We start from the raw sequence: 12,863 nt of genomic DNA on the forward strand, positions 1-12,863 counted from the left end.
CTCTCTCTCTCTCTCTCTCTCTCTCTCTCTCTCTCTCTCTCTCTCTCTCTCTCCCTCTCTCTCTCTTTCTCTCCCTCCCCCCTTTCCCTCCTGGAGAACTGGGAGTGAATCCTCTCCGGCCACTAACTCCCAGAGTGACCCTAGTCAAGTTGGCATCTGTGAGGTCAGTGAGCTTGGGCTCAATAGTCTCTTCCATCCCTTCCCACCTCGCTCCTGTCTGGGGGGGGGGGTGCCTGGCACCTGGCCCCGTTGCCACATTCTCCAGCTCCTGGTTCTGCCTTCAGACTCCTCTCCTCCAGACAACTCCAAGGTGACTCTCCTGCCTCCGGGAGCCTTCTCATGCCTTCCCTTCCCTGGACGCGCTCATGCTCACGGGAGCCCCTCCTTCAGTGGGCAGCCTGCCAGCGCCCTGGCTTTTCTGTGCTATCTCTAAGTGTGGAGCTGGAAGCTTACCTCAGCCTCCTCATGTTACAGGGTCCGAAACTGGGGTCTCTCCCAAGGTCACAGAAGCAGAACTGCCTGAGGTAGGGCAGGGTGTGAGCAAAGTCCTCAGCCTCCAGATTCAGGCCTCTTCCCTCTGCCATGAAGCCTCCTGGCTGCCTGCCCCTTTCCCTCAAGCTTGCACTTAGTTGATCAATCAACTAACAAGCATTTATTAAGGCCTCCTAAGTTCCAGGCACTGGGAATATAGAGAAAAGAACTGAAATCCTCCCTGCCCTCAGGGAGCTTGGAGTCTAACAGGGAGAGGAGAACAACACACATAAATACTCAGGAAATACGTTGGGGAGGGGAGAGAAAGAATCAAAAGTCTATATTCCAAATAAACACAAGGTGGGTTCTGGAGGCAGACCCAAAGAGCCGGGGCAGAGGAGCAGGCATCAGGCTGGGCCTCGGGTGGAAGGTGCCTTTGGGGACTTGGGGATGTAGAGGGAGGAGAGAGGGCATTGCCAGCAGGCGTCAGGGCTGGCCGGAGCCCGGTCATGGAGAGGCTGGGAAGACGGGAGCGCCCAACAGAGGGGGGATGTGTGGGCAGTACCAGGGAAGGAGGGCTGCAGCGCTAAGGGAGGGCTGTTTGAGAGAGAGGCCCACATGTCCAGGGCTGAGATGACTTTAGGTCAGGAGCCAGGTCTTTGCTGGGGCTGTGCCTCATGCCTGGCATGCTCTCCCTGCTCCGCCTCCTGGTTGCCCTGGCTTCTTTCTGGTCCCAGCTAAAGTCCTGCCTGCCCACCAGGACTTTCCCCAAGTGCTCCTGCCTCTTCAATGCTAATCACTGGTCCAAGTGATCCCATGTGCCTGGCCAGGTGCTAGGGGCTGGACAGCCTTCCAACAGGAGAGGTGCGCTACGCTACGGGATGACGGTTCGCGGCCGTGAATGGATTGAGCGACAGGATTTTTGGAAGACAGGGAGATGAGGGCGTGTTTCTAAGCTGTAGGGAATGAGCTGATAGAGCCGGGCAGAGGGAGTGGCTGGGGATGACGGGACCGCGGGAGAGGGACAGAGTGGGCTCTTGAGATACCAGAGCGGTTTGCCATTTCCTTCTCCCGATCATTTTACACATGGAGAAACTGAGGCAAACGGGGTGAAGTGACTGGCCCAAGGTCCCACAGTGGTCTGATGCCGTCCTGACTGCAGGCCAGCCCTACCCAGCTGCCTCAAGCTTTGCAAATCTGATCTTATTTAGTCCTCACAAACACTGGGGAGATGGGGGCTGTTGTTATCCCCATTTTACAGCTGAGGAAGCAAAGGCAGACAGAGGTTGGTTCCAGTGACTTGTGCAAGCTAGTACATATCTGAGGCTGGATTTGAACTCTAGTGTTCCTGACTCCAGGCCCTGAGAGATGACGTAGCACAGATTTCTAGTAGGTCAGTCGATTGACGGGCATTAACAGCAAGCACGTACTAGTGGCCTCAGCCCCTCTGCTGATTCTCAGGTGTGCGGCTATGTCTTCCTCACCCTGGGAGAGTGAGCCCGGGTTCCCTGGGGTCAGGAATGGTCCCTAGACTGGCCCTTTCTCCTGCTATGCTGTCTTCTCTCCCACTCTTCCCCTAGCTGAAATGCCTCCACTGCTCCTCCTGGACTGAGCAGGCCAGCGCTCAGAGCCCCAGGGGAGCAAACTGGCTCCCACGCACCCTCCCCAGGCCCAGGCCCGCTGGGGCCCTCCCCACGCATTAGCCCTCAAAAGAGGAACAGAGAGGGGGAACCCGGCTTTCTCAGAATCACTTCCTTCCCTCCGTAGTCTGGGGATGAGGCAATGCCCTGGGGTTGGGAGTGAGCACAGCTGGGGGCAGGGGCCCAGGCCATGGCAGGGAGGGGGCCCGAGGCCGGGCTCACCCAGATTTCATGATTCAGGCCAGGTCTGGGTCCACCAGAAGCCAGGGCAGGCAGGGGACCTGGGACCACGGTGGCCCGGACCAGGCTGCACCCGTGTCCAAGCTGACCACAGGTACCACGATGGAGTCACTGAGGGACTCTGCAGGTAGGCATGTGTGAAAGGTTGGAGATTCCGGACGGGACTGGGGGGCTGAAGTGGGGCAGGGTGGGGGAGGGGAAGAGGATGTGGCCCTTAGGTTTATAGGAAGCTGCCCCTGAAGGCAGAGAAACTGAAACCCAGCTGGGCTGCCAGCCCAGCTGGCCTCCCCACCCCCACCCCCACCCCCACCCGGGGGGCTGCCAGAACTTGGAGGCACCTTCAGCTTAGCAGATTTAATGCAGGGCCAGAGACTGACCCGGGAATACACAAGGGCACAAGGGGCCCAGGAGGGCTAAGTACTGACGTGGGGGTGGGGGACAGCTCGGTCTGTGTGACCCCCCCATGTCCAAGCCATAGAAGGGGAGCCCAGAGACCTCAGCTGGGACTCAGGCCCTGCCGAGAGTGGGCTGTCGGCCCCAGCCACCAATGGAGGCTATGCCTCTGTTTCCCTGTCCCCACTCTCATTCTCTTCCACGGTGCTCTCCTTGGGCTCTTCAGGCCCCACCAAGAGCGAGTGGGGCTCCTCGGGCGCTGGGCTGTTGATGACCACCACGTCCACCTGGGCACCGATGTCCCCCCCAAACCACACGGCTTTGTACCCTCCATCCTCTGACTTCCGTTCCTTGGTTAGGATGGACCTCACAGGCCCCTCTTTCCCGGTCCTGGGGCTCCCCTGCTCTGGGTCCTCGCCCATCTCCTCCTTGGCCTCTCTGACCTCAGGGCCAGCCATCTCGAGCTCAGGCATACAAGGGGCTGGGCCATTGCCAGGCCCTTCTGGAGGGTCATCCTCGAGGGGCTGAGGCTCGGGCCCTGGCTCTGGGCTAGGGCTGGAAAAGGCAGACCCGTTGGGTGACTCCTGAGCTTGGAATGATTTATTATCATAGCCTGAGGCCTTTAAGTCAGTCTGTGGGACGAGAAATGCAAGTAGTGAGGGAGGTCCCCGGCTCAGCCCCCCAACAAACACCTCCCCCACATCTCCTTCCCCAGAGGCTCTGTCTCTCAGCACCTACTGTCTCTTTCTCTGTCCTTGCCTAATAGCTTTTATCTCTATTTCATCTGTTTCTTTTTCCATATATAGGTCTGTAGATAGACAGAGCTCTAGGCCTGAAGTCAGGAAGACCTGAGTTCAAATCCCACCTTAGACACTTCCTAGCTGTAGGCCCCTGGGCAATTGATTTCCCCGCTGCCTGCCTCAGTTTCCCCATCTGTAAAATGGGGATAATAACAGCGCCTCTCTCCCAGGGCTGCTGGGAGAATCCAAGGAGAGCAGCTGTAGACCACTTTCTTGTTAGTCTCTCCTCTCTCACTCTGGACTCTGTCTATATGTCTTGTGTCTCTGCACCACTGACATCTTTATCCCTTCAGAGAGATGGTTCTTCTTGCCTGTCTCAGTCTCTTGTCTCTGGGCCCCTACTGTCTGTCTCTGGCCTCATTCTCGTCTTTCTATCTTTCTCTGGCCTCTCTTCTCCCTTGATCTCTGTCTCTCTTGTCTCTGGGTCCCTGCTGTCTGTCTCTGGCCTTGTCTCTTGCCTTTCCATCTCTGTGTCTCTCCTTACGGTGTCTGTCCTCTCCTCTCCCTCTGTCTCTGTCTCTCTTGTCTCTGGATCCCTGCTGTCTGTCTCTCCTCGCCCCTCCCCTAACCTCTGCCTCTGCCTCTGCCTCTGCCCCCGAGCAGGCCTCACCCCATGCATGCTGCTGAGATCAGACTTCTGGCACTTATTGCGCTTGTAGATGAAGACTGCCAGCAGTATGAGGGTCACTAGGAGCAGGGCTCCCAGCACCCCTCCCACGATGGCCATCTCGTTCACCGTGGACCCCTGCTGCTCCTGGTCTCCTGGGGAGACACCAGCAGGCCTCCAGCCTCCAGCCTCCCCTGGGGGCCTGGATCCCCTCATCTGGACCCAGCTGGAGAGCCCAGGGTCATGTGGAGGGATGGCCTGTCCCTGCCCAGCCCCCTCCCCCCACCCACTGGCCAGAGACATTTGGAGCCAGGTATGCCCTCCCCCCAGGGCAGGGCCAGCCCAGGACTGTAGGCCCTGTCTGGCCTGACTGTGTCACACACTGCCATAAACCACTTGGGAGAGGGAAGGGAGGGAAGGAGGGGAGTAACCAAGGTCTCAGGCCCTCTCCCCAGAGGGCAGCCCTGCGGCTATCACATCTGAGGTGGAGCCCACGGCAGCTGGGCTGGCCACCTGACCAGATAAGGGGTCCAGATCCTCTGGCTCTGGGCAGGTGTGTGTAGGTCAGGGGGGTGCTGGCACAGCAAGTAGGGGGCAGTTCTGCATGGAGGTTTCAGGGAGGGAGCCTGGGGGGATGGCACTGATAAAGATGGGGGGCACCACCTGTGGGCCTGGAGGGTCCAATGGGCCCTGGAGAGGTTGCTGATGAGACATTTGGCTCTGAAGACAGTCCACCTGGCGCTGCTGATGTTTTTCCCGTGATCCCCCCTGGTGCTCCAGTCTGGGAGCCCCCAGAGGGGCCAGGGCCTGGGGGACCTGGGGAAGACTGGGTAGGGGTTGCGGCCGAGGGTTTCACCGTGGTGCCTGAGTGTGGGGGGGCCGGGGTGGGGGCAGGGCCGGGGCCGGGGGCGGGGGGCCCCTGGGTCGGGGTCGCGGTCGAGGGTTTCACCGTGGTGCCTGAGTGTGGGGGGACCAGGGTGGGGGCAGGGCTGGGGGGCTCTGGGGAGTCCTGGGTGGGAGGTCTGGTTGGGGTGCTCCTCGAGGTTGGAGAGGTCTGTGTCCCACTCCCCTGAGTCGTGGACTCTGGGGAAGACACAGATGTTGGGGGTGTAGGGGTCCAAGGGCTGCTGGTAGCAGAGGGAAGCAGGGGCCTTGAGGTTGTCCCTCCTCCTACTGGGGATGGGAGGCTCAGTGTCATGAGTGACCAAATTCTAGCCTCCACCCTAAGCTCCTAGCCTAGCTAACCTCGGCTCCTTGGGGTCAGGGACTGGCGCCTAGCAGGTGCGAGCCAGGCTGCTCCGATGCTTTCTGCCCTCATCCCCAGGAACCCAGGGAGTCTGTGGGCATGGCCTTTGGAGGCTGGCTTAGCTGGGCCTGCCCTGAGGGGCTGGGAGGGTACACTACCTGGAGGGGTGGGCTTTGTGTCCTGAACAAGGATTTCAATGGTGGTCGTGTCTTTCTCGGAGGTCAGCTCATCCAAGACCTCAGCCTGAGGGAGGGAGCAGGCCGGTCAGCTCTGTCCCCAAGCCACCCCCCCCACCCCGAAGGCACCAGACCCTGGGACGGAACCTACCTGCAGGTAAAGCACCTGCGGGGGCCCCACGATGTCATTGGTCAGCACAACCTCCCCCGACATACGGAAGGCTGAGCTATTGGCGATTTGGTACCGAAGGCCTGAATTGGGCGCCTGCAGGATAGGATGTAGGGATGAGTGCACCCCAGCCCCCTTCCTTCATGCCCTCAGGAGACCCCTCCCCCCTCACCTCTCCTTCCCTTTCCCCAGGAGAGCTCTCTTCCCTCCTTTCTCCCCAGACCCTCTCCCATGATACCCTCCTTCCTTACACCTGCTGGGAAGTCATCATCCTCAGCTCTGAGCCTCAGCTCCCTATCAGGGTCTTCTGCGTCCTTCACAGCCACATTGATGCCAGTGCCTGGGGGCAGCCAGCCTCGGTATAGGGCCTGGGGGAATCGAGGTGGGTGCAGCTGCCCAGCCACTGCCTGAATGGTGACCTGAGTCACAGAATAGCTTCCTGTGTTCCACTGTTGTTGAGCCTAGGGAGAGCAGGGGAACCAAGGCACAGACTGGGCTCCCAACAGGCCCGAGAGGAAGGCCCCATCCACCACCAGAGACAGAGGGAGGCCGCAAGGGCCAGTGAAGGGCACCCAGAATAAGGCAGCAGAGAGGGAGCGAGCGAGATGGAGACAACAGCCGTGTCCATGGGGTCCTGTGATACGGAGCCCTCGTGGGGAGCAGCTGAGTCCCCCAGGCTGGCTCTGGATCTCAGTCCCAGGGCCTCAGGCACAATGCAGCGCTGCTCCCCTGGAGCCTGCCCATGGGGAAGGGTAGGCAGTCAGTCCATCAACATGTATTAAGCACCTACTGGGTGCCAGGAGCTGTGCTAAACAAGATACAAGAAGTAAAGACAGTCCCCGGCCTCGAGGAGCTCACAATCTAGTAGGGGAGACAACATGTAAATGAATAGATACAAAGCCAGCTCTGGACAGGGTACAGGGGAGGTCCTGGAGTAGAGGAGCTGGGGAAGGCTTCCTGTAGGAGGTGGGATTTTAGGAAGCCAGGGAAGTGAGTAGGAACAATGTTTCAGGCATGTGGGAGGGAGCGGTGTGGAATGGCCAGAGAAAGTGCCCAGAGCCCAGAAATGGAGGGTCTTGTTCATGGAAAGGTTGGGAGGCTGGGGAGCCTCAGAAAGTAATGTGGGAGAAGGTATAGGGAAACTGGAAAAGGGGGTGGGCAGGTTATGAAGGGCTCTGAATGCCAGAGAAAAAGATTTTCTGTTTCCTCCTAGAGTTGATAAGAAGCCCTTAGAGTTTACCAAGTAGGGTCAGGAAAATCATTTTGGTGACTGAATGGAGGATAGATTGGAGTGGGGAAGACTGAGGCAGGCAGACCCTCCAGCAGGTTATTGTAATAGTCTAGGAGTGAGGAGATGAGGGTCTGCACCAGGGTGGGGGCAGGGTCAGAGGAGAGAAGGGAGTGTATTGGAGACATCCTCAGAGGTGAAATCTATAGGCTTTGGCTACCATATTGGATCTGGGGGTTGAGAAAGAGTGAGGACTCCAGGATGATACCAGGGTGGGGAGCCTGAGGTACTAGAAGGAGGGTGGTGCCCTCCACACTAATAGAGAAGGTTTAGGGGGAAAGAGAAAGCATTTGGTTTTGGACTCGTCTGGTTCAAGATGTCTGAAGGCAGTTGGAAGATTGGAGGTCAGCTGGGAAGTAGGGGCCAGAAAGATAGATTTGGGATGGTCATCGAATCCATGGGAGCTGATAAGATCCCCAAGTGAAACAGAGGGAGAAGAGCAGAGGGCCCGGGGCCAGAGCGGGAGGGGCGCCCTCGGGGGGGGGGGCATAGGCTAGGGAGGAGAGCAGCCCCCAGACCTTCTCACCTGGACCAGCAGGTTGAAAGTCTCGGGGACAGGGACAGCTTTGGCCATGGTGATGTTGCCTGAGTCTACGCCAATCTGAAATGTATTGTCTGTATTCCCTGGGGAAGATTGGGGGGAGGGGGGAAGTCACCTTCAGCCAGTCATCTCTGTGTCTGCCCCCTCCTCAACCCAGACGAAGGGTGGTGGGCAGGCAGTGCAGAGGGCCTGGGCTCTGATGGGGTGGGGGCAGGGGAGGTTGGCTGTCAGAGACCTGGGGGGTGTGTCTCACCCCGAATAATGCTGTATCTGATTGGTTCATTGATGGAAGTGTCTCCATCTATAGCGTACACGGGCCCAGGTTCGAAGGTCAGGGGTTCTGTCTAGAGGAAGGGAGGAGGAGAAGCAGTTGGGTGGCATCCCTGGCCCAGCCTGGCCAGGAGGGAGGGCTGGTGGTTTCCTGCATTGTCTATCTCTGGGGCCCCAAGCTGACCCTAATTGGCCTGTGCAAAGTTCCTTCGGGGAGTAAGCAGTGCCCAGACCTTTCTGACAAGGAGGCAGGACTGAAACCACTGGTGGGCACACTGGGGAGGTTATGGGGGGAACTCCCTTAAGAACCTTGGCCAAATTAGGAGAGAATGTTGTTATGAAATGACTAGGGCTGGGGACTGGCCCTGGGCTTCAGCAGGGTCAGGAACACGCAGGACGGGGGTTCTGGGCATAAGAGTCTGTGAGAGATCCCAGGGAGGCTCTAAGGCCAGCTCTCTTCCTCCTCCCAGCTGCCTGCCTCTCCTCAAGTCACTCGTCAGGCCAGAAACTTGGCCGTGAGCTCACAGTCTCTTACTCGGGTAGGCAGAAGCTCAGAGACGAATGGCCCCAAGCCCTGACTGCCAAGGTGGGAGCAGTCTCTAGCCCGAGTCACTTAATAACTATTTTCCCAGGTCCTCAAGGAAGTTCCTCCTGTAGCCTCCCAGACACGCCCTCCAGTGGCCTCAGGCCTGCTTCCTTGGCAGGAAAGGCCAGGCACTGCTCACTCCTTGCAGGAACTCTGCAAAGCCCAGTTGGAGTCAGCTTGGAGCCCCAGGGATGGACACTGTGGTCAATGGAGCCCTGTGGGAGGCTTTCACTGGCCCTCCTTTCTGGCCATCTGAGTATGGGTGGTTGGGAGTTCACATGAGGAGAGATGCCTGCTCCACCCCCTGCCCTAGGCATGGACATTACCAGGACAGAGCCAGTGGGCACAGCTCCTCGGTACTGGGCATGGATGCAGATTCGTCCATCAGTGAACACACAGGGTAAGAACCATGGAGGGCGTATGTCTGCAGCCAACACTTGGATTGTGATTGTGGCCGTGGCGGTGTGGCTAGGCTCCTCTTGTGGCTTTGGGGTGTCCTGTGGCAGAGCCCCCAGCCACACGTGAGCAGGATGCAGGAGGGCCTGGAGGACCACCCCGTGCTGGTGCTGGGCTACTCTTTTCTATGGTCCCCTGGCCTTAGGGGATAAAGAGGCCTGCTTGGGGGCTAGGGGTCACTGGGCATAGGCTGAGGCTGTGCCATTTTGGGTCTGGTCTGTCAGGACACCTAAGTGCCCAAAGGCTCCAGGGCACAGAGAGGGCTCAAAGAGCATGAGGAACCACCCCTTCATCTTAGAGGGGGAAACCAAGGCCTCAAACCGCCTAGGAGCGCACAGCCAGGTTCCCTGGGGACCCAGGAGGGGAAGGAACTCACCCTGGCCAGAAGGTGGAGGACCATGATTGGGTTCTTCTCATAGTCCAGAGTCTGGGCCAGCCGCAGGGCAGGGAAGTTAACTCCAGCCAGGGAGAAAAACAACTCTGCATCCTGAGGCAGGGGTGGAGGGGGCAGCACAGTCAATGAGCAGCCAGCAGGAGCCCAGTGCTCCCTCCCCGCTTCCTAGACAAGCAGCTGAGTCCTATACCTCAGCTGGAGCCCAGCACTGGGCTGAGGGGGGGAAGAGAAGGATGCTCGGGGGTCCTAGAGAGGATTGGGGGAGGACAAGGGTGCTCTGGGGTCCTGGAGGGGATTGGGGGAGGGAGGGGGTGCTCAGGGGTCCTGGAGGGGCTGGGAGAGGGATGGGGTGCTCTGGGGTCCTGGAGGGGATTGGGGGAGGGAGCGGGTGCTCAGGGGTCATGGAGGAGTTGGGGGAGGAGGAGGTTGCTCTGGAGGAAGCCAGCTCAACTGACCGGGGGATTTTTCCCTAAGAGACTGTAGAAGAGTGTGTCGCCATCTTTGTCTGTTGCCGTCAGTTCCGTGGCTGGGATGACAGTGGTCCCCACGTTGGTGTTCTGTACAGAATTTGGGGAGGTTGGGTGGGAGCAGCTGAGCTCCATCCCTGGCTTGGACCCCAGCACCCCCAACACCACTCCCTCACCCCCCCCCCCAATCTTGCACCACTCCATGCATTGCACAGCTCACCTCACTAACATTCCAGGTCTTGCTAGAAAAGGGAAACTCGGGAGTCATGTCATTGACATTGATGACCACCACAATCACAGGCAGCCTGGTCACCTGGGGCAACCCAGCGGTTAGAGGTCAAAGGTCATCACTCCTTCCAACCCACTTCCCCATCCAGATGCCCAGCCCCTACACTCACCACATGAGACCCCTCCTTGCACTCCAGGATTGCAGTCAACACAGTATGTGTCTGGGTAGGGGAAAGAAGGGAATGTGGAACCGGTCATTTCCCTAACAAGCCAAGCCCCTGGATGTCCACACTTTGGAGTGACAGATTGAGGGACAGCCTTCCACTACCCCCCTGCCTGAGGTGAAGCGGGCAGAGGGGAGGACCTAGAGGACCCAGGAGGGGAAGAAGGGTGGGGAAGGGCCCAGAGGGCTGGCTTCTGGCTCACCTCATAATCGGGTGCCCTGGTGAGCCTCAGCTCACCATTTGCAATCTTGAAGATGTCCGCAGGATTGGACAAATCACTCACAACCACCATCTGCCCTACGGGTGCAGTGACGTTGGCTAGGGGTTCTGTAGGGACTTCATTCTCTTTCACAGAGAACAAATTCTGGTTCACAGAGCACACTGTGGGAGGGATTCCCACTCTGAATCAGCACTGACTCTTGAATTTCCCTGAAACACCCTGCATGCCCGCCCCCAGACTCTCCTCCCCTAGCCTCTCCCCAGCCCCTTGCCACAAGCCTCTCCTCCCCCAGTCCCCCCTCCCCCCAGTCCCCTGCTCCCAGCCCTCTACCCCCAGCCTCTCCTCCCCGCTCCCACCACCTCCCTTGCCCAGAGCACCCTGACTCCTTTCCCCCAGCCTTGCCTTCCCTTCAACCCCACTACCCTGGGTCTGGCCTTTAGCTCCAGGGAGAAACAGCAGCAGCGGCAGAAGTCCCAGGGCCCAGCCAGAGGCCTCCATGGTGGGGGAGCAGCCCAGCCCCCCCCTCACCCCAGGGCCCTCCAAGGAAGGGGAGGAAAGATCTTTCAGCCCGGCTTGGCCCACCCTGCCCTGCCCTGCTGCTCCCCTGGCACGTAGGAACCGAGAATGACCTTTGAGTCGAGCAAATGACTATTATTTATGGCACCTCCAGCAGGGGCTGGGGGGGGCACTCTGACACGCCCCCACCCCCAGGTGTCAGCCCTCCCAGAACCCCAGAACAGGGAACCTGGGACAATGTCATCTGACTGGCTCCGGTCCTGGGGAGGGGTTGGGGAGCAGGAACTTTTATCTGGATTGTTAGAAGATTCCTGCTCTTTGTCTCTCCTCACTCCACACGCAAGAAAATCAAAGAGCAGAGCCCAGAGCAGGCAGACAGAAGGAACAGTGTGCACTGGACCCTAATCCCCGTGTCCAGAAGGTCTTGTGGGGGACCTTTGGTCTGCAGATGCCTGGCTCCTAGACGGGCCATTCAGCAGCATCCATCCTGTCCCTCCCTCCTCATGTCAACCACCCTGGGATTCAGACCACTAACTAGTGAGCGGCCTCAACTGCTGAAAAAGTACCTTTCTCATTGCCCTCACTGTGTGGAGAGGGACTATTCCTTGGGAAGGTGTGAGAGGATAAGGCCTCGGTCAGTCTGAGGGGTAAGTGACCCCAGGCTATGCCCAGAAGTGAGTTCCTTGAGGTCTGGAGGCTGGGAAGGGAGGCAAGCTGCTCATCTCAGGCCGGACCCCAGGTCCTGCACAGGCACTCTTGCCATGAAGCTTTTTAAATTTTCTGCTTTTTATTATGAATGGAATCACTCAAAAAACAACCAAAAATAGTAACTCACATTTATATAGTGATTTAAAGGTTACAAAATAGCTCACCTTTCTTAGGTGCCTAGCATTGTGTTAAGCCAGAGGTGGGGAACCTTCATCCTCGAGGCCCCACATGGCCCTCTAGGTCCTCAAGTGCAGCCCTTTGACTGAATCCAAACTTCACAGGGGATGAAGACCTAGAGGGCCACGCGGGACCTCGAGGCTTAAGGTTCCCCACCCCTGTGTTAAGCATTGGGGAATACAAAGAAAAGTAGAAACAGGATCACGTTTGACCCTCCCAGATTATTCTGCTATTGTCATTGAGTCATATCTGCATCCGATGCTCTGTGACCCCATTTGGGGTTTTCCTGACAAAGATACTGGAGTGGTTTGCCATCTCTCCAGCTTTGCAGATGAGGAAACTGAGGCAAACAGGGTGAAGTGACTTGTCCAGGGTCATTTAGCTAGTAAGTGTCTAAGGCTGGATTTGAACTCAGGTTGTCCTGACTCCAATTTCAGGGCTCTAGAACTAGGGAAGGGAGGAGGCAGGATTAGTCCTCTGTGATCATACCTATCTCCACCCACTGGGGGCTGACTGGGGTGGGGGAGGCTTTCCCTGGAGCCCATTTGTGGGCTTCAGGAGTCATGAGATTAGCCACAGAGGGTTTTAGTCCAGGGTTAAGGTTGGCAGGGCTACTAGGCAAAGTCAGAAAGCTTGGAAAGCCAGATCACAAAGAAAACTCAGAAAGGGCTGAATGCTGTCCCTCACCCCCAGCCTTCAGTGGATTGCCAAGTCCTTGGCAGCTGACTTGGTATAATTACTGACCCCAGCACTGTCTCTCCTCCTTAAGCCCTCTTTGGTAGGCAGTCCATTCTACCAAACTCCTAAGAAAATGCAAGATGAAAATGAAATGAAGTGACCAGGCAGAAGAGCCATAGCATCTGTGCACTGCCTCTGGAGGTTTGGGAACCTTGGGTTTCCCTTTCCCATTTCCCTTTGGTTGGATCACTAATTCCTTCTGTAATCTTGTTCCATTCGCCAGCTAGAAAAACTGGAATTTTCTTGAGTGATTCCATTGGACAATCCCACCTGAAACGGAGGACAGAGCAGAAAAATAGCCGTGCCCC

The 12,863-nt window shown here is 57.9% G+C and overlaps 2 protein-coding genes across 3 annotated transcripts in view; both read right to left on the reverse strand.

Moving 5' to 3' along the window:
• IRF7 (interferon regulatory factor 7) overlaps positions 1-341 on the reverse strand; it is a 5,302-nt gene extending 4,961 nt beyond the window's left edge. Inside the window, 1 exon segment of the mRNA XM_027860211.1 lies at positions 207-341. Coding sequence (XP_027716012.1) covers positions 207-341 — 135 coding nt within the window.
• Positions 342-2,714: 2,373 nt separating this feature from the next.
• On the reverse strand, positions 2,715-10,983 carry CDHR5 (cadherin related family member 5). Of its 2 annotated transcripts, none has more exons than XM_027860219.1 (14): positions 10,839-10,983; positions 10,399-10,577; positions 10,143-10,193; positions 9,965-10,057; positions 9,733-9,834; positions 9,260-9,370; positions 8,754-8,924; positions 7,825-7,915; positions 7,557-7,654; positions 5,994-6,110; positions 5,725-5,838; positions 5,556-5,640; positions 4,155-4,306; positions 2,715-3,376 (listed from the first exon to the last, which is right to left on the reverse strand). In XM_027860219.1, exons 1-14 carry the CDS (start codon positions 10,912-10,914, stop codon positions 2,906-2,908), a joined length of 1,911 nt encoding a protein of 636 aa, XP_027716020.1. In that variant the 5' UTR covers positions 10,915-10,983; the 3' UTR covers positions 2,715-2,905. The 2 variants fall into 2 exon arrangements, with proteins under 2 accessions (XP_027716020.1, XP_027716019.1); XM_027860218.1 differs by having other exon boundaries at positions 5,994-6,203.
• Positions 10,984-12,863: the final 1,880 nt, after the last annotated feature.

This window comes from Vombatus ursinus, unplaced genomic scaffold (assembly GCF_900497805.2).
Source record: "Vombatus ursinus unplaced genomic scaffold, bare-nosed wombat genome assembly UNPS02014176.1, whole genome shotgun sequence".
NCBI lineage: Eukaryota > Metazoa > Chordata > Mammalia > Diprotodontia > Vombatidae > Vombatus > Vombatus ursinus.